This window comes from Lemur catta, chromosome 2, assembly GCF_020740605.2.
Source record: "Lemur catta isolate mLemCat1 chromosome 2, mLemCat1.pri, whole genome shotgun sequence".
Taxonomy (NCBI): Eukaryota; Metazoa; Chordata; class Mammalia; order Primates; family Lemuridae; genus Lemur; species Lemur catta.
In genome coordinates, this window is record NC_059129.1 from 81386779 (window position 1) to 81407315 (window position 20537).

General features: G+C 34.2%; 1 protein-coding gene across 3 annotated transcripts in view; it reads right to left on the minus strand.

Moving 5' to 3' along the window:
• Window positions 1-20537, minus strand: part of ME1 (malic enzyme 1) — a 231874-nt gene that overhangs the window by 18026 nt on the left and 193311 nt on the right. For all 3 annotated transcript variants that reach the window (XM_045543958.1, XM_045543956.1, XM_045543957.1), the window contains 3 exons: window positions 19995-20104; window positions 11568-11665; window positions 9705-9818 (listed from right to left, as the gene is read on the minus strand). In XM_045543958.1, the coding sequence (XP_045399914.1) occupies window positions 9705-9818; window positions 11568-11665; window positions 19995-20104 (322 nt within the window). The remainder of the gene's footprint in view (window positions 1-9704; window positions 9819-11567; window positions 11666-19994; window positions 20105-20537) is intronic.

Genomic DNA, 20537 nt, shown 5'->3' on the forward strand with positions numbered 1-20537 from the left:
TGTTAGTCACAAATAAGAAAATAGAGGTATTGAAGAGTTAAAGAATTATCCTCAAATATTTTGATAATCATCACACTTTGATTTAGAGGAAGCAGTAGATTGAATTGGCCCCAATTCCTTTTCATCCCTTCTGTATCAATGTTCTTTGCCATGTAACTTTGCAGTTTCTTCCACCAAAGGCAGAGTATACTTTCCTCTCCCTTGTCTTTGGACTTGAACATATGTCTTGCTTTGTTCAATAAAATGTGGGCTGAAATGAGTGTGCCAGTTCCAGGTTAGGCCTTAAGAGAAACTGGTGTTTTTGCCTGCTCTCTTGTGCCTTTGCTGCTTATTTTAGAAGTGTATGACTTGGCTGGCCAGCTGGTCCAAGGAAGATGAGAGCCTTGTGAAGCAGATGTGGACCTAACCTGCAGCTGAGAGCCACCCAGCCAATATCATCAGGGCTGTCCCATCTGACCCAAAGATAAGTGGGAAATAAATAATCGTATGTCACTGAAATTTTGTGGTTGTTGATAACATAGCTGAATGATATAAGAGTGATTTCAATTTTGATTATATATTCTACCTCTTTTTTTTTTTTTCACTCAATGTTGCACCCATCTGTTGCTTTGGGTACAGGAAGTTCCTTTCTCTGAAATGATTTAATGAAAAGAATACTTTTGTAATCTATATGCCACCTCAATGCCCTTATTACTGCCTTCATTACTTAGCAAAAATAATTTTGCATTATTAAAAAGAGAACAGCAATTCTGGTCATGGATACGAATAAGAATTTGAAAACATTTGACAGTTATTAACTATCGAAATCGTTTCCAAACTATTTCTGGAAGTAATACAAGCTCAAATTCATGACTATTTTGATTTTTACACAGTGAAACTTCCAGGAGAGGTACAAAATAAGGTTGTGCCTTGGGGAGCCATATTTCTTGGGAATAATAACTTTCAGCTTAAAGCATTCTAAACAAAATATTATACAGTTTTGGCTTGTTACTCTTTCCCAGAAACGCGTACACATAATTACAGATGTAAAAGCAAGAACCTAGACTAATATCTAGGTAAATACCACAGAACTCCAAATTGCTTCCAGTATGACTTTCCTTACTCTTGAGCTAAAAGGCTAAACTATATTCCCCAGACCTCTCTTGCAACCAGAGTTTCTGTACTAAACATATTATTCACCAAACTGATGTACCTTCGCAGCACGTTAGAGGAGAAATGGGCATCATGAAGTGGAGGTCATGTGGGTCTTCCGGAAGCTTGTGGTGGTGGTGTTTTGGTTTTTCTCAGGTAGATGTGGCAATCTCTAATGTCTAATACACCACTAACAGGTGGGTGCTAAGTAATGGTGGTGGCAGCTACTATATCTGACAGCTTTCTTGTTCGTGACTGAAACACTGATTCTCGAGTCAGCAGCAATAGCAGAGGCAAGAGGTCCCTTGCTAATGAGGATCTGTACTGCAAGAACTGCTCCTGAAAGCTGAGCATGAAGGCTACTTCAAAAGTTTAGAGATTTGCTTTTTGAGATGTTTTTACTGATAAGAGAACTTGTCTAATGTATGCTAGTTTCCCTAACAAAGAAAAAAAGATCTCAGGGTAATTATTCACCTACTCTAGATATAGTCATCTCAATGAAATATTATGAAACATTATGGAATAATCTTGAGGGGAGCTGAGAAAATGCATATCTGTAGAGAAGACCAAATGGATTGCAGGCTTTGTCTTTTGGTCTTTTTAGCTTTCCACCTGACAAAATGTAAATATTTTCTAAATACAATTCACTAAATTATCTTAATATGTCATATTACTTTTATGTCCAAATATTGAAACACTTTTTCATGCTGTAGCAGAGAATTCTAATTGATCATCAATATTCATTCTCTGTTTTTTAACTTCTTATTTATTTATTTTCATTCTCTCCTTTCTAACAGTACCGTTTCCCAGTTTTAGCTGGCCCCATGGCTACCCAGGTGGAGACTGTATTTCTTAGCTTCCTTGCAGCTTGGACTAGCATGCGACTGCCTTCTGGCCAAAAAGATAGAACGGAAGTGATATGTTGTGTCCCTAGAAAGGAATGAGGCACACTAGCCGAGTCCTCCCCACCCCTCAGCTGGCTGGAAGACGGCAACAACTGAAAAGCTTAGTAATAACTGAAAACATGAGAGGCACATCCTAAGTCCCTGGTCTGCCCACCTCTACTATTAGGGAACAAAGAAAAACATTTTATCTTGTTTAACTTACCATATCTTTGGGTCTCCTTGTATAACAGTTAAACCTAAAGCCCAATCCCTTCATTTTAGATATCGGAAAATAGCACAGGTAGACTTAGGGAAAAGACTTTGCCTTAACAAGCCCTTATGTTCCAGGAAAGCCAGTGATCAAACTATTAAGACCAAGAAAGTATCTACGTACACAATTTTTAAAGATTGGCAGTAATGTAAATTCTACCGTCTTTCTATAGTTAATCATTCTTTTCTATTCCTAACCACATTCCTGGTTACTGCAACTTAATTCAATTTCTTTTTGTTCAACTTTGTACCATTGCCCTTAAATAATCTTTTGTATATTCAAAGCTAGATATTTAATCACAGTATCTTCTTCTTTCCTAATTTGTTCTCATGGGCCCATCTTTCTTTCCTACAATTAACAAGGTGGCTCTACTCTGAACTCTCAGATGCTTTTGTCATCCTTTATATACCACAGAACCAAAAAAAACTGTACTCCGTCAGAGGAATAACTAATGTCAAATATGGCAAAGGATCTTGTTTTCAATGTTCTATTAATGTATTCCAATATCATGCTTTATTTCTAATGGAAGTAAAATATTATAATTAATGATTACCTTGTGGTTTACTTTGAAATACAAAGCAGAAAACCTACCAAAATAACCATGAGAGAAAAAAACATTGATAAAATTTTTGGGATTATTAACAGAATGGTAATAGGAAATAGTCAAAAGGGCTTTATGAGGAAAATATGCACTGTTTTTTTATTTTAAAAAATGCTTGGGCTCAACAAACAGTAAGATTCCACACAATCCATGGTAAAACAGCGTGGCCCACAGTTTGAAATAGAAGAATTAGGAGATCCCAGTAAAGGCTTGCTGCAAGCAGCTAGGTAGGTATTCCCAGTCTGAGAAAACAACCAGTTCTTGGCCATTTAACTGCTGACAAACAACATAACAATGAAAACATATCCAAACTGCTTCTGGTATATGCCATTGATCTCTATAAAAATTTGCATATGATCTCTATAAAAATAGAAGTATATTCCTTTTCATTAGACTGTCAAACCAAGAAGTAGACACCCACATGAGAAAATAAAAGTTGCATAAGAGCAAAAATCTTAGAGATGATTTTGTTAGCAGCTGAAATAACCAAATTCAAACTGGTACAATGTGGGCCAGTAGCATGTAAATAAGAGAAGAATTTGCTTATATTGAATGTGAACCTACAAATCCATAATGTAAAGTGAATTTAAAAGACGTTCAATAATCTGAAAGTGAGAGAGACATAATCCCTATTTTGTTAATGCAATGATTCAAAATATTTTTCTCAGTGCAGTGTCCCAGATTATCCAAAACAACAAATTTCAGAATTTTTAAATGTATTTTATAGGTTGTCCTCATCACTGTTGACTGTACTTAATGTATTGAGTTTGTGATAAATTTTGTTGGCTAGGGATATAAATAACCAGTAGCAGCACGCATTCTAATAGCTAACAGCAAATAAATTTATATTATTTCTGCAAACTTTTCATGATACTCATAAAATTTAAAAAGGTCCACAATTAGACACAGAAAATGCCATCTATAAATGCTGGAGATAAAACATGGGACTAAGACTCAAGAGCACAGAGTCCTAGGCTCTTCCACTCACTATGACTTTAGGCTAGTCCTTTGATACTTCCGGTGATCTTTTCTTCTCCATATATAAAATGGCTTGGATTGGTGATGATGGCCATACTGGTGAGAATGAACCAGCGTTGCGCTTTCCAAAGCTAAGTAAGCACCAGAGTCATCTGAGGAAAAACAGATTCCTGAGCTTCCAAAGCTAATTCAATCCCCAGGTGAGGTCCTGGTATTTTTAAAAAAAGCTTCCCAGGTGATTAGAAATGATTAGCCAGTCTTAAGAATCACTGTACTAAAAAAATCTATCATATCCCTACCAGATGCATTTTTAAAACGTATGTGATATAGTTTCAAAAAAGTATGAAATGGTGAGTCTAAAGAAGAAAAGCTACAAAATAATATAAATTGGCAGTCACAGATTCCTAATACTTTCTTTGGCTGACAACCTGAGATATAAAAAAATATTTAATGTAATTTAAACCTCCTAAATTGCCTAGAATGAGAAGCAAATCATAAAGAAGACATAAATATTGTATGAAAAGAAAAGATGTAGGTGTAATCATAAACATCTTACTTTATTCATCATAGTATACCCACTGGCAGCTCCTAGCCACTGAAGCCAGAACTTGGCCAGAAGAAATTCCATCTAGTAAAAAAACATAAATTACCCACAGGCTCACTCCCAAAGGCTTGATTCCTGGTGTGACTTACAAAAGCTGAGAGAATACTGAAACAAGGCCAGGAATCATGAAATGGTAATACTAGCATTACTGAAGGGCTTTACTTGACAAAAACAGAAGACTCAAAAGACAAAAAAATAAAGATCTCTCAAATATTTTCTCTACCATTTTCAAAGTTGATTTGATGATCTGGTTTAGATTAAAGAAACTATTGGAAGGTGACAACCTTTTCAAAATCTGGTAAAATTGAGGCAACTGCCTTTACCTTTGGATTTCTATTTTCTAGACTAATGGCTCATTTTTCTCCTTTTTTTCAAAATCCATGGATAACTGGGAATTTCTTTGTTATATCATTTCTTGTGATTGTGATATCAATTTCCCCTACCCTCTTATTTTGTGCTGATTCTTTGCATAGGGTAGAAGAAAAACCAGATTGAATTACTACCTTTTTCAAAGGCACATATGTTGTGTTGAGAGTGGGCAGGAGAAAAGGTGGCCAAGATTGAAAAGATTTGGGGTTATCATTCCATAACGCAGGATAGGTATAAGTGAATTAGTTTTAGATTGTCAGTGATAAATATGTATTCCTTCCTGCACTCAGGCACTAGAAGAACTTTTCCACAAGAGCCTATCTTGAATCGATGACTGCTTGGACTTCCTACCCCATTTTACTGGCCTGTTCTTGCTCTCATGTCAATAGTTTTGTTTTTTTTTTAGTTGAATCTGGCTCCTCTTTGGATCTGTAGACAGGGCCTTCTCAGCAAGTTGCAATGCAGCTATGTGTGCTCGCTAAAGAGTCCAGAGCTGTGTTTCATCATCTCAGGATGGATTAAAAGAAGACAAATTATGTGATAAAAGTGTAACAAGTGGTACAGAATGGTTGTGATTTAAGGAAGTAGGTGGTAAACTTCATCAAAATTTAATTTTGTATATTAAAAATCAATGTTCATCATTTTCTATTCAAAAGACTTATGCATGTAATCTCTGGCCTCTATTCTTTTTAATACCTACATATGCATTGATCATACTCTATATGAAATGGAAATGTGGGAGAAAATAATCAAACCAGATATTTCTCACTACATTACAAAGTATCTTAGGAGTTACATTTTTTTTTTAAAGCACAGTGTTTGAAATGTATTAACCATCAATCAAGCCAGGGGCAGCACCACTGTTTGAAATTGTGATAAAATAGCAGAGCAAAGGAAAATTTTCTCTATACTGCCTGGCATTTCAAGGCCAGCAGCTAAAGATTACACTCTCAGGAAAGAAATAACTCTTGTCAAAACTACCTTTGTGCCATACAACATACCTTTATTCATTATCTCTTTCTACAAGAGCTAAACATTTAACTATAAATCAAAAAATATAGTGAAGTAAAATTATTGAAAACAGAACAAAATAAAACCAAAAGCAAAACAAAATTCAAACCAGTCTACGGTCTTATTCTGGATCAGATGAAGCCTACCCTTCATGGTATCTGTTAATATACTACTTTTTGTTTCGAATGTTCTATCTTAGTATTAATTTGGTTTATTGGTGAAAGCGAAAATGTATTTAATTTAAGGAATAAATTAAATCTGGATTGGTTTGTTTTGTGGCTTCTTGTCCTCCCTGAAAATGTTCCAAGTCATCACTGCAAAATGCAAATACTAGGCATGCCAGCAATGCTCCTTTCTCTCCCTCTCTTTACTGTTTTTATTCTTACTCTAATTTTTATTTTGGAAGGATTTTTAAAACTAAGTATTGGTTTGTTTATATTAAAATATATTAATATTAGTTGAAAAAATTAATATATAAACTGTTTCCCTCTATAAAATACTAAAGATATTTGAGTATTATCAGTGACCAAGTAGTTGATTCAATGAACCTTACTGATATTGATGAATTATTTAAAATATTTATATTCTATAGCATACAACTCCTTCCACTGCACATATGGATATGGGGTAAATGATGTAAAATGCTGTAGCTATGATGTTGAAAATGAAAACATAAAACATAAGCTAGAATAATAATTATCTAGTGTGATGATGGTATAACTCACAGCTTATATTTTTTTGGTTTTATGTCTTTAAAAAGTGGAGTATGACCAAGAAAACTTTTTATTTAAAACTTTATGATATTTTTATGCATTATAAACAATTACATTATAAGTTAATGAAATTAATAAAATGATTATTATTGGTTCTCGGGGGATGTTTTAAAAGTACTAAGGATGAAGGATAACAAATACAAAAGAAGCATGTGAATTTAGAAACAGGAGTATGCTAATTTATTAGTTATTCTAAGGTTTATTAGTTCCGCAACAAAAGTCAACTTAAGAATTCTGACTGTTTAAAAGCATGAAAAAAGAGTGATTGAAACTTAATATGTATCTTTTATATTAAATAATGCAAAAGCCATTAAATGTATAGCAACCTTTTAAAATGTAACTTGGCAAGCAGGATATATGCACTTCTTTATTTTGGCAAGTAAAAGACATGAAGTAAGTAAGAGTGACTGACTTGGTCTAGCCAACAACTTCACAGTTATTCCAAGTATTGTACTCCATGGAATTGGGAACCTCAGCTCAGTAAATCTATGTTAAAATTATTTGAGATGCTAACATCTATAGCATCTCAATAGCATCTCCATCTTTAATATAGATTTCATACAAAAATGTCATTAGTAACCACAAAATAAAACCATAATCACAGACTTCCACTTTTTGGATTCTTGAATGTTTTATGGACGTAAGGACAACACAGTTTGTACAGCTTTTTCCATAGCTCCAACTATTTACATGCTGATGATCCCCAAATCCCTACCTCCAGACCAGACCGTTACCATGAGTGTCAGTCCCATATCTCCAATTGCCATGGGGACATCTCTGTCTAGGGTCTCCACAGGAACCTTAAACTTGCTATGTGTAAAACTGATCTCATCATCTCCCTTAAACGGGTCTATTCTTCATTCTCTTTTTACGTTAATGGCTGCATCACTTACCTAGACACCCAACGAGTCCAGCCTCTACTCTACCCTATTTCTCCTTCCATATTTAATCAGTTACTAAGTGTGCCAATGTTATTTCCTAAATATCTACTGATTAAGCTTCTTTCATTCACCTCCACGGTCAGGCCCCAATTAGTTTTTTTTTTGGATTATTTCAACAGCTTTGTAACTAGTTTCTTTTTCTTGGTTTCCCGTCATTTCCATCCATCCTCCACAATGCCCTCAGACTGACTGAAAAGGACCACTCCCCTACACAGGTTTATTCAATTGCTCATCTTCAGGAATCAGAAGGTCCATCATCACTTGTCATCTGCTTCCTTTCAAACCTAATCCTTAAATGGCTCTTATTCCAAAATATTTTCTTTCTTTTGTGCAAGCTGCTTCTTCTGCCTGGAAAGCCATCTGTTAATTAACTCATTTATTAACAAAATATTTATTGTCAAGTATGTGCTAGACATTGTGTAGAATGTTGAAGATACAAAGAGATGAAAGATATGATCCTTAGCTTCAATCAAGATCTCTCAGTGAACTTGCCACCATGTTTCCTTTGTTTCAGTTTTGGATATAGGAAGTTTAAGATCTCTATGGAAGCTCCAGATAAACTCCTAACTCTTCCTTTCCAACTGAATGCAAGAGGCACCTCGTCTCAGGATCTTCCTCAGCATTCCCACCTTTCTCTTGAGTGCAGCAGGGAGCACAATCTGTACGCCCTGGCACAATGAACATATTTCTATAACACTTTCATACATCACTGTACCTCATTCATGGCTTGTTTGAGTTCTTCTCACTAGCTGTGAGCTTCTTGAGATCAAGTGCCTTATTGTGTCCCCAGAGTTTAGAAATATGCCTGACCCACAGGATATTTCATTCAGTAAATGTTCAAATAAGACATATGCCCACAATATATGATGTGACAACAGTATGTACATTTTAATAGTCATGCTGATTCTTGAAAGTAATAGCAATTTTTAAAGCCAAGAAATCTATATTGAAAGTCTGTCTTTATACACATTTGCTTGCTACAGTTATGCATATACTTTTTCTTCATTTAAGGCAAAATTGTCTATATATACAGATTTTAAAAAACATTTTTCTAGCTTTAAAGAAATACAATTACTAAGAATTCATAATATAAAAGAAGGCACTAAAAATAACATGTTTTAAAGTAATATTATTTGATATTTTCCTTTTATGACTTTTATATACAATTTTATTTTTAAATCAAAAGTTATACATGTTATTTTGTGTTTTTCACCCAACATATTATGAATCCTTTAATGTATCATTTGTTGCTCTTTGAAGGTAATTCTAAGCTGATATACTTATGTGGCTAGTCTACAACTTACTTTATACATCTCTATCCTATAGGATAGATACTTAGAATGGAAACTATTGGCTCAGAAGCATAAACTTTTAAAGGGTCTGAATATACATAAAACAGCTTTCTAGAAAGTTTGCACACATTCACATTTATTTCTATATTAAATTCCAGAAGACACTGCTTATCACAGTTACTCCTTAAAATTCACCTTCACATAGAGATGGGATTTATTGGTATTTTTTGTAACAGTTCATAGAAGAATGATTGATATGCACAGATGGCAAACTGTATAGCAACATGGTCACAAACCTAATCTTATTTAGTTGTCATGATAACCCCAAGAAGTAGATACTATTACCTCTATTAAAGCTGGGGAAACTGATAACAGTCAAACAGCCAATTTATTAAAGTCTTCAGTCAGGAATTCCCATTCAAACCCTCAAGAATTTGGCTGAGAGAAAATAGTAAGTAAAGAGTAGCTATTTCATTTTTTTTCCTCCTTTCTTTCTAGTTAACGTACAATTTGACAGATGACTCTTAATAAAAAGTGCTATATCTCAGGGTTTCATCTATATCAGTATTGAATTGCCAAACTGCAAACTAAACTAATTCAAATAGACTGACAATCCACAGAGTTGTTAATGAGTCTATTCCCATTGCAGATGGAATCTGCTCTTGAGCTATAGTTTGCTTATTTATTTAGAAGACCATTAGTATTACTGTATGACATGATAATTCATATTTAATGGCTACTCTTCTAACAGAGTGTCAAGCAAGGTAGTGGAAACAGAAGTAGCCTTTGAGATGGTCACCCAGAATGGCAAACTGATTTTTACTCTGGCTAAAAATGACAAATTCTTACCTTAACTATTAATCCTTTTGAGTCAACCAACCATATCTTTTTGATGGCTTTCTCTTTTGGTAAACCTTCTTTTTCCATGGCCATAACGATCAGGTGTGCAATCCCTAAGGCAGCCTGAGAAAGAGGTTATGAAAACAAAAATTTTAAAAGTTGTTCCACATGGTATCTTATTATCAAGGGTTACACATTACACTTCATTTTGTCTTTGTTAGTAAGGAAGTACAAAATGGCTCTATTTTGTACTAATATAGCTAAAGAGCTATATTTATTCCTTTATACTGGGAGCAAAGTGTTTTTGTCACATTTGGGTTAAGCCAAATGACAATTATTTATCCTTCTTACTACAACAGGAACACTATTATGTGGCCTGCTACTTAGTGACAGATAAACCAGTGATATTTTTGATTGTCAGTACCTTTAATCCTATTAATGCAGTCAAGATTTGCTCCAACAAGAAAATATTGAATTTAAAATAATGAACTGGACAACCTTGCTCATTGGATGTATTGTTTATTGTTAGGTTCAATCTATTCTAATTGAATTTGAAGGATGAAGCCTGGTCATTTGGATGGGAACTTGACCAATTAGGCAACCAAATGAAACTGACAAAATATCTGTGTTCCTAAGAATTTATTCACTGTCTTAATTTGGACAAAGAAAGTGTTGTGAAATTTTTTACAAGATTCAAGGAATCAACTTCCTTGGTATTTGGTAAATTTTGTAATAATCTGTGAAAACCAGTATCTTTTCAGGGACAAACAAGTGCTAGTTTTGAATCATCCAACCATGAATACTTCTGCCCTGCTGAGTATTGAGAACAGACCTGTGGCATTCATCAAAACCCTTTGAAAATTCAAAGAGGTTTACTAAACATAAAGACAGCATGTAATAATCCACAAAACAAAGAATTCAAATGTTAATGAGCTGTTATTTAGCCTTGATTTTTATTTTAACATAAAAGTGGATGAGATTTACATTCTGAATAATTTCACATATTTGTATCTTAGTATTCAAATTCTAGCTTCATGCATTTCGTTTTATTTTAACAGCAAGCAAAATGAAAACCAACACTACATACTCAAATTTCTATCAATATCACTGTTTTGTTCACAATCTTGTTAAATTTGAAAATTTAAAGTTTCTTAAAATATGTATACATAGCCACAACAGATTTCTCTATTTATTACATACTACATTCTAAAGAGATTTTGGCAGTTTTCCCACATGAAGCTCAAAGTCAACTAACATTTTAATTTCTATTTGGAATTATCATTTACTGGAATCTAGTTTTCTTCTTTCAAATGATTAAATTATAGCAAATAAAAACTGAAAGCATAATTTGGTCTTGCTGCAATTTCCTTCCAACAATTTAAAATGTTTTGGTTCTTTTGCATATGAACAGTTATAATGTACTCTGAGTCCCTAATTCAAAATATTTCTTTCTTAAAAACATGTATATAGTTACATACATGAACATTGAATTGTGAATCAAATTAAGAAAACTTATATGACAAGTCAGCATCAGATATACTCACTCAAATACTCAAAGGCTTTCATATGTAAGCATACATTGGGGACTTTTTTCCCTGCATGGCACAGGAAATTATGCATATGAAAATCTATAGCAACATTTGATACTCTTATTAATTTAAAACAGAAAAATATCTCTATACCTCTCTACTGAAGTCTCCTATGAAAAATTGTTAATGATATGCCTCAATAATTTGGGAATCTTTAATAAAAGCCTATAGTTGTAATACACTAAAATATGAAAGAATACTTTAAACTTTCCATTAATGAGTAATTAAAAGTAATTATATGTTCATTAGTTAAAATAACATAAGTATTACAAAAGGCAGGTACCTCTCCAGCTCCTTGGAATAGTATTGTCTGATCAGACAGTTCGTTCTTGGTTATCCGAAGAGCTGCAAGGAGACCTGCAACTGCAACAGATGCTGTTCCTGAAACAAGTAATAAATATCCTTTAGTAATCCTCAAACAGGCCCTGCCAAGTCCTAGGCCTGTACTCAAATCTTATAGGTTAACTAGGATTGAAAGGAAACCTGTTGGTTGTCTGATCCCATGCTTGCATATGAGATAAAATCCTCAGACTACTAGGCCGGGCGCGGTGGCTCACGCCTGTAATCCTAGCCCTCTGGGAGGCCGAGGTGGGTGGATCGCTTGAGGTCAGGAGTTCGAGACCAGCCTGAGCAACACCCCGTCTCTACTAAAAATAGAAATAAAAATTATCTGGACAACTAAAAATATATATAGAAAAAATTAGCTGGGCATAGTGGCGCATGCCTGTAGTCCCAGCTACTTGGGAGGCTGAGGCAGTAGGATCACTTAACCCCAGGAGTTTGAGGTTGCTGTGAGTGAGCTAGGCTGACACCATGGCGGCACTCACTCTAGCCCAGGCAACAAAGGGAGACTCTGTCTCAAAAAAAAAAAAAAATCCTCAGGCTACAGACATCAATATTTTAAGAGAGCAGCTTACTACTATTCTTGAAATGTTCCAAAAAGAAGATACTGTGACTTATTTTGGTGACACAATGAGTAAGAGCATGGGATTTGGATTCTTATGTGGGTTCCAGTTCAATCCACTTACTAGCTGAAAGAATTTAGAGAAATTATTTCGCACATCAAATAAATGGTTTCCTCATTTGCAAAACAGTTTCACTATATGAGATGAGAGAATAATATGTGATATTAGATTCTTCTACCTAATTACTCATGTGGTTTTGAAATCTATTGTTGATCCCCTTCACAAAAAGTAGTCACATAGTTAATGTTTGCTGGTAATGGCATTGACGGTAATGATACCTTTAATACATTTGGAATTTAATGTTTTAATTTTCAAATTTGAAAAATTAGCTGTTAATAGCAATTAAAATCTGATTTATTGTGTTCTTTAATTGGTTTTCTACCTACGATGATCATTGGTAGATCCAAAAAGTGCTAGACAAAATTAATATAAAATTTATTTAGGACAAAAATTGTATTTTCCTCATCATGTCTCATAGGCATAGAAACTTCACAAGTTCTAATTACATTACTTCACCATATAAGCTTGCACAGATCCCAGAGCTGTTCTCTTGCTTTGAACATAATTACACAGCTTAACTTCTTTACGGCTTATGCCTGAAATAAAACTGCAGCTTCTTGTAGTGCTTTCCAGCTGTATCTACATTTTACTTTCTAAAGTAACATTCTCCCTATAATGTTTCCTAGATCACTCAGGGGTAGTAAAGCCTAGTTAAACTTTAAATACCCTTACTTTGTTAAAACATAAATTAGAGTAGGTTTGATGAATGACACAATGATGAAGTATTATGCATGCCAAGTACCAAAGATATTCAACATTTTACTATCAGTATATTTGTTCTTTTCAGTCTTTTGGTTTGTTTCTTGTACAATTAGGTAGTCATAAATAAGACCACAATAAATGTTTAAAGCCTGTATGTCTCTTCTGTGTTTTTGTATTTAGGATCGCAATGTAAACTGTAAAAATAAAATGTTTGCAACTTTGAGTCACCATTGCAGTAATTATAAACTGAGATGAGTCATATATTATGCAAAAGCCTCTCTTGTATATATTATTTAAAATGAAAGTCTATGTAAAAATATGGCAGAAAATAAAGGTCAATAAAGAAAGGAAATGAAAATAGCTATTGGATCTGGCAATTACATCACCAGTGACCTTTCAGATAACTATTTTAATGACGTGTACATGTTAGGGCTGAAGATGGAGGACAATGTGCTGAGGCAAAAATGAAAGGTGAAGAACAGGGAGAGCAGGTGTGGAGCATTCCTTGGAAAAGCTTAGATAAGAAAAGGAAGAATGGGGTGAAGATGGAGATGGAATGGGAAGGAAACAGGGTTGAAGCAAATATTTTATTTTTATATTTTTAAGGAAAGAATGACACAGGCTGTTGGAGGGGAAAAAAAAGATGGAAGAAACAATTTTAAGAATTAAAGCAATTAAACATGGTCATAGACTAAGGGGAAGAAGGCAATAGAGAGAAAGAGATTGAAGTTACAGGAGAAGAAGCTGTCTTCCAACTCTAATGAGCTTTCCCAACGTGGTAGGGTGTCATTATTAGTCAAGAAAAGTAATATTTGAAAAATTCCACTAGATTAAATTATTTTGTAATAAAAATATTTAACAAAATATAAAAATATTTTAAAAAATACAATAGAACATTGCATTCTAACTCATGGGCTGCTTTTCCTCATAAATATTTAGCAAATTCTAATACAACAAAATAGTCTAAAATAGTTTCTTCCATTTTAATGTAAAGAAATCTTGAATGCAATTATGAAATCTACACATTAAAAAGGCATTTTGGAATATTAATTGTAAGCCTTAAACCAAATGAATATTAACTCAGTAAAATCTATGAATAAGAGGAAGGATACCCAGAATGACATTTTCTTTCTTTCTCTGTACAACTTGTCTGCTACCATCAGTTATATCTAATATTTTGTCAAATGAATGGTGCCAAAAGGAAGAATACCACTGATATGAGAAGCTAGCAAACACCAAATTACACCATAAACTAAAAATGATACCAATTTGAAAAGAATACTAATAGAAGCAAGAGGCTTTTGATACTAAGTAATCTTGCTAATGAAACATTATACCTTAGATATTTTTGATGTTATGGCTCAACAACTAAGTATGTCATGTCTGATCTTTTTACACTTAAAAATTGTAACATAAAAATTATTTCATTCCATACTATTTTAACATAATTTTTATCTCTTAAAAATATTATAACTATCTCATCATGTCAATAATATATTTTAAAATATTATTTTGTATAGTTGTACTATTCTATACTATAGATATATGACAATTCATTTAACTAAACCTCTTTTTGGATATTTAGAGGGCTTCTGATTTTTTTGCTATTAAAAACTGCATTGCAATGAATATCCTTGTACATTTACTTTATGCACATTTATTTCCTCAGGATAAATTTCTAAAAATAGAATTACTATATTGGCTTGAAGATCTGAATGTTTTAAAGGCTTTTTGATACAAATTGGGTCCCCAAGAGTTGTACCAATTTATACTTCCACAATCATTGTATGAGAATGATCACTTTCTAAAAGCATCATTAACAGTGGGATTATAACAAAAATCTTTGCCAGCTTGATAGAGAAAATCAGTTTCTCATTTGCTGCTTAACTTTTTAAAACTTAATAGTAAGGTTAGACTTTAAAAACATATTTACTGGCCATGGTATTCATTCTTTTGTGAATGTCTGTTCTACTGTGTCTGATTTTAATCTTTTCAACTTTCAAAGCATTCAGTATAAGAGTATACTACATTTACAAAAATGTAACCTAATGTATTAATTGCATTTTTTAAAAATCCTAACAAGTCAAACTAGTTTATTATGGCTACAATTTCCATGTGCAATGTTTATAGTATCATATTACAGAATAGCCATTCGAGAGAAGAAAAGTCTCCCTTTGTAGCTTATTTTAAAAGACTAGATGTTGATACCTATTCTTTCAATCTGAAATTGCTAAATTCTGGTGGTCTTCAGATAGTATAATTAAATGTCCAATTTCTTATTAGATTTAATTTGTGCATTTTTTCCAGCTAAAAATAATTTACAATCAGAATGCATTTATGTCTAAAATAAATTTGAACCAAAATTTGTATCACTTAAGATTATATTAGATCACTAATATAGTAGAATTTTAAGTATATTTCTCTTTAACCAAATACTTTTCATAAAATAATATCTTTAACTAACACATCTGTTAAAAAAAAAGAAAAAAATGTCCACCCTAAAGTCCAGTATAAACACATTTATTTACATGGTAAGGTTGTAATGGTTACATAATTATTTTCATTGGCACTAGAATGTAATTTCTGTGCCCACGATGGGGAAAGTATTACATCTGTGGGCATAATGGCAAAAACATAAAGTTAAAAGGTAAAAAAGAAACATATGGAGAAAATATGTCATAAGGACACAATATGGAGAAGTGTACAAAATGGTTTGGTCATTTCTAGTCAGAACCCCAATAACTTGCCAAAGGTTTTCTCTAGTCAGAGATTAGACACATTTTCCTCAAACTTCTCTTTTTGTTTCCTAAGGCAGAAATACTCTAAAATTCCTATGTGGAAATAAGCAGACTATATGCATGCAGGTTATATTTCAGGCCAGCTTAGTTGGGGTGAAAAAAAACTGGTTATTTAATGCCTCCATAGTGGTGACCTGCGGGGGAATAGCCTACTGTGGATCCTCAGGGCTCTTCCGCATGCGCTCGCTGCTTTTGACCTTGGCTTGGCTCTTGCCTCAGATTTCCTGTGCTGCAGACTTTAATTCTGATGTACCCCAGGCCCTGACCTCTAAATTCCTGGCTTTGGTTGATAGAAATTCTGACCCTAATTCCTGATTGCTTACTTTGTTTAATGATTTGGATTTAACATTGTTTTTCTTAAACTGAACTCTAATTCTTACTGATTCTGCATAATGATTCAAAATTATAGAATACTGGTCTTTAACCCGTATATGGACATCTCCATGGGACCCATAAAATCAAAAGATATAGAATATTAAAGAAAGGATGGGCCGGGCGCGGTGGCTCATGCCTGTAATCCTAGCACTCTGGGAGGCCGAGACGGGTGGATCGCTCGAGGTCAGGAGTTCGAGACCAGCCTGAGCAAGAGTGAGACCCCGTCTCTACCAAAAATAGAAAGAAATGATTTGGACAGCTAAAAATCTGTATAGAAAAAATTAGCCGAGCATGGTGGCGCATGCTTGTAGTCCCAGCTACTCGGGAGGCTGAGGCAGTAGGATCACTTAAGCCCAGGAGTTTGAGGTTGCTGTGAGCTAGGCTGATGCCACGGCACTCACTCTAGCCCGGGCAACAAAGCGAGACTCTGTCTCAAAATAAATAAATAAATAAAAAAAAATAAAGAAAGGATGGCATAGGTTTGTTAAATAGCTTACCGGTGGCTCTTTTAGAGACTACTGCAAAATGAAAAGCTAAGTGACTTAAAGACGCTGGTCCGCAATGCCTGTGTTTGTAGGTCAGAGGCACTCTACCACCACCATACACGGTACCTTCCAGTTAGAATTACAACACATTAAAATCAGTCTGTCTTCCTACAGCTCACATTTACAATTCTTAACTCCTGGAAATTTCCAGGTTATTCCTTTCTGAAACCCTCCAAATATTTACTTCTCATGAATAAATACTCAAAAAGAAATTTAACACAAAAAAAGACTAAAACAAAGTTTAAACAACTTAAGCATCTTTGTCATGAAAATGAGAACTAAAGAACAATGTAATTAACATGTCTAAGAATTTGGGGAAAAGAAAGATTTATCAATTACTTTTGTGTACTTCAAAAGGTATAAAGAGACTCATGATTTTTAAACACATTAAATTTAAATAGCTGTCATCCTAAAGAACTTAAGCATAGTGAATTTAAAAAATATTTATAAAGTACATTTCAGTTGATAGGGTATTTTTGCAAATAATTATTTTGTTCTTAATATAGAGTCCATGAGAGAAGCACTACCATCCATATTTTACATGTAAACTTTTCTTTGATCATTTCCAATGACATTCACCTTTATTCCACTTTGGCTACCTTCTTCCTAAATTTCATCATGGTGTTTGCCCTCACTCAGACCTAACACTTCTTGGAAATACTACATTAGAATACCTCACCCATGGTCTGTCTTTACAGGTCTTTTATGTCTAGGCCCTTCTGCCCACCTAGGAGTCCTTGTATCTTCACTTCCTTCCCTATCCTGGCTACTGTCACCGTCATCACTTCAACCTTAGCTCTTATTCCACTGCCCTATCTTTGCACAATTACAGTAAATTATCTAGCATAGATAAATCCAACTGCACATCTTGGTCCTGCCTATTCCTAAACTGCTGAACTCAGGCTGCTCAGTTTGGTGTCATGATACATTTAGGGTATTCAATTTCAATTGGATCTTCAAATCCATTGACTGAATTCTTTTGTGTTTCAGTCAGTTTTCTTTGTAGTTCTCTACAGAGGTTCTTTCAGATCTTTTTTATTTTCCTCAAATTTCTAATCCTATAGTTTCAAAGAAAACTTAAAAGTTATTAGATATATTTTTTACTCTGCTCAAATTTCTGATATTTTGAGTGTTTGGGTTTTTTTTATTAGAGACAGGGTCTCACTTGTCACCCAGGCTGGAGCGCAATGGTACAATCATAGGTCAACCATAACCTTGAACTCCTAGACTCAAGCAATCTTCCTACCTCTTAGTCTCCTGAGTATCTCAAACTACAGGTGTGTGCCAAGATGCCCAGCTAATATATATGTGTATATATATATATATATATATTTTTTTTTTTTTTGCAGACACGGGGTTTCACTATGTTTGCTGCCCAGGCTGTTCTCAAGCTCCTTGCCCCAAGTGATCCTCTGACTTTGGCCTCCCAAAGTGCTGGGATTACAGACATGAGCCACACCTGGCCTGATCTATTGTTTCAAAGAAAAAAATTAGAAGCTTTTATATAACTTCCTGCCATAAGGGACAAAATGAAAACTCAGACAGGTTAAGTATATTGATCAAAGTCCACAGCTAGTAAGAAGCAAAGCAAATCAGTCTGACTCATCAGTCCATGTTCTTAACCTCTACATGTAAGAATGTCTTTAATTTCCTCTTTTTCAGTTACTGGCCTGCCATTCTTCCACTTCTTCATGGCAGAAACCTAAGCTCCACCCTTGACTCTTTCCTCACCATCAATAACCAATCATCTATCTACTTTTCTCTATCTTCACTGGCACTTTCCTAGAACAAGGCACCATCACCATGTACCTGGATTTCAGCAACAGCCTCCAAATTTGCTCCCATTCAATCTTGTTCTCTACACTGAAGGCAATGTGAGTAATCTTTTAAAAATGCAAACCTACCATAGCCAACCTAACTCCTTAGTTCAACTCTTACCACCTCCTTCAAAATTATCCCTTAGGCCAAAGGTTGGCAAACTCTTTTTGCAAAGGGCCATAAAGTAAATATGTTAGGGCTTGTGCACTGTATAGTGTCTGTCCCAGACTTAATTCTGTTGTCGAGCATGAAACCAGCCATAAACAATACATGGGCATAGCTGTGTTGCAATAAAACTTTACAAAAACAGGCAGTGGGCTGGATTTGGCCCAGAGGCCAACTCCTGCTTTAGACATACTATATTCATTCATTCCACTAAGATCAAGTACCTTCTATGGGTTATGCACTGTGTTAATGACAAGTTAATGATACAGTGATAGGTGAAACAGCCATGTTCCTTGACCTCACAGAGCTTAAGATTTAGTGGAGGAGATATTAATTTTAAAAACTTGCATAAATTTATTTATAAAACTGCTACTGTGACAACCACCACAAGAGAAAAATGAACAGTGCTATGAGATATGAGGTGGATTTGACTGAAACATGGGACTCAGAATGTTTTCCTGAGGAATGTCATGATTGAGATGAGATTTGAAGAAGGGAGGGAATAGTATTCAAGGAAGAGAGATCAACATTTGGATAGACGCTACAACAGGGAAGAAGCCTGTCTCGTTTCAGGACCTGAGAGAGAATGTATGGCTAGAATGGCAAAAGTAATGGGGCTGGAGAAAGACGCAGGAGTCAGACCATGCATTTTGGGCCACATTCAGGAATTTCATCTTCATCCTAAGTGTAATGAGAAACCACTAAAGTATTTTAAGGAAAAGACTTTAGATCAGATTTCTATAGCAAAAAGAAAACTCTGTCTTTGTTTACCACTAAATCCTCAGCACTCAGACCTTACATGATGGCAACTTGCCCTAGGGTAATGGAGAGAAATCTACAGAAAACATAGATTTTTATGACAGGAAATCAGGAGGATTTAGTGATAGATGGCATTTGGTAGGAAAGCTGAAGGAGAGGGTGCTATCGGGAATTTACTGAAAAGGAGAACACTGGAAGATGGTCAGGTTTGGTGGGGAAATCAGAGTTTGATTTTGGGTAGGTTGAGTATGAGATAACTTTGAGATATCCAAGAGGAGATTTTTATCAGATTTCTTGGCACTCATTCTCTAGCACATAGATAATATGGGACATTCTAGAGTCACAGAGTACTTTTCTCGAATATATGAAATTAAATGAGAAATAATGTGTGAAATCATCAAGCATAATTCTTGGCATTAAATAGGTATTTAGTATATATTTATTGAACTTGAATCACTATAAAACTATGAACTAATTTCAGGCACATTGTCCTTGACCCATACACAGTGAAATTTTTTATTACCTTGAATATCATCATTGAATGTGCAATACTTGTTTCGATACTTGTTCAGAAGACGAAATGCATTTATATTGGCAAAATCTTCAAACTGAATAAGGCAATTCATGCCATACCTATGGGACAAAAAACTTTCACATTAGAAAGGTTAATGAAATAACATTTAAAAATAAACCTTTAAAATTAACCCAAAGAAAAGGTTAAACATTATTTTTTTAAAGGTCCTATCTTGCTGTTTAGTAGAAATATGTAATGCAATATCTATTCAGTAAATACTTACTGGATGCTTACTACAGAAAAGGCATTGTGTTGCCACTGTGAAATAATATAAAATGACCAAAATGTAGTCCTTATCCTCAAGGAATTTCAAACTTAGTGGAAACAAAACTCTTTTGAAATAAGTAAAAAGTACAAGAAAAGTAACATAAAAGTAGTATGTATAAACAAGGAATCATGGGTGTTCAGAGGACAGATATCACTTCTAGCTAGGGTCACAGACCAAGCAATAAATGAATTGAATTTTAATGGATAGTTATGATTTCAAAAATA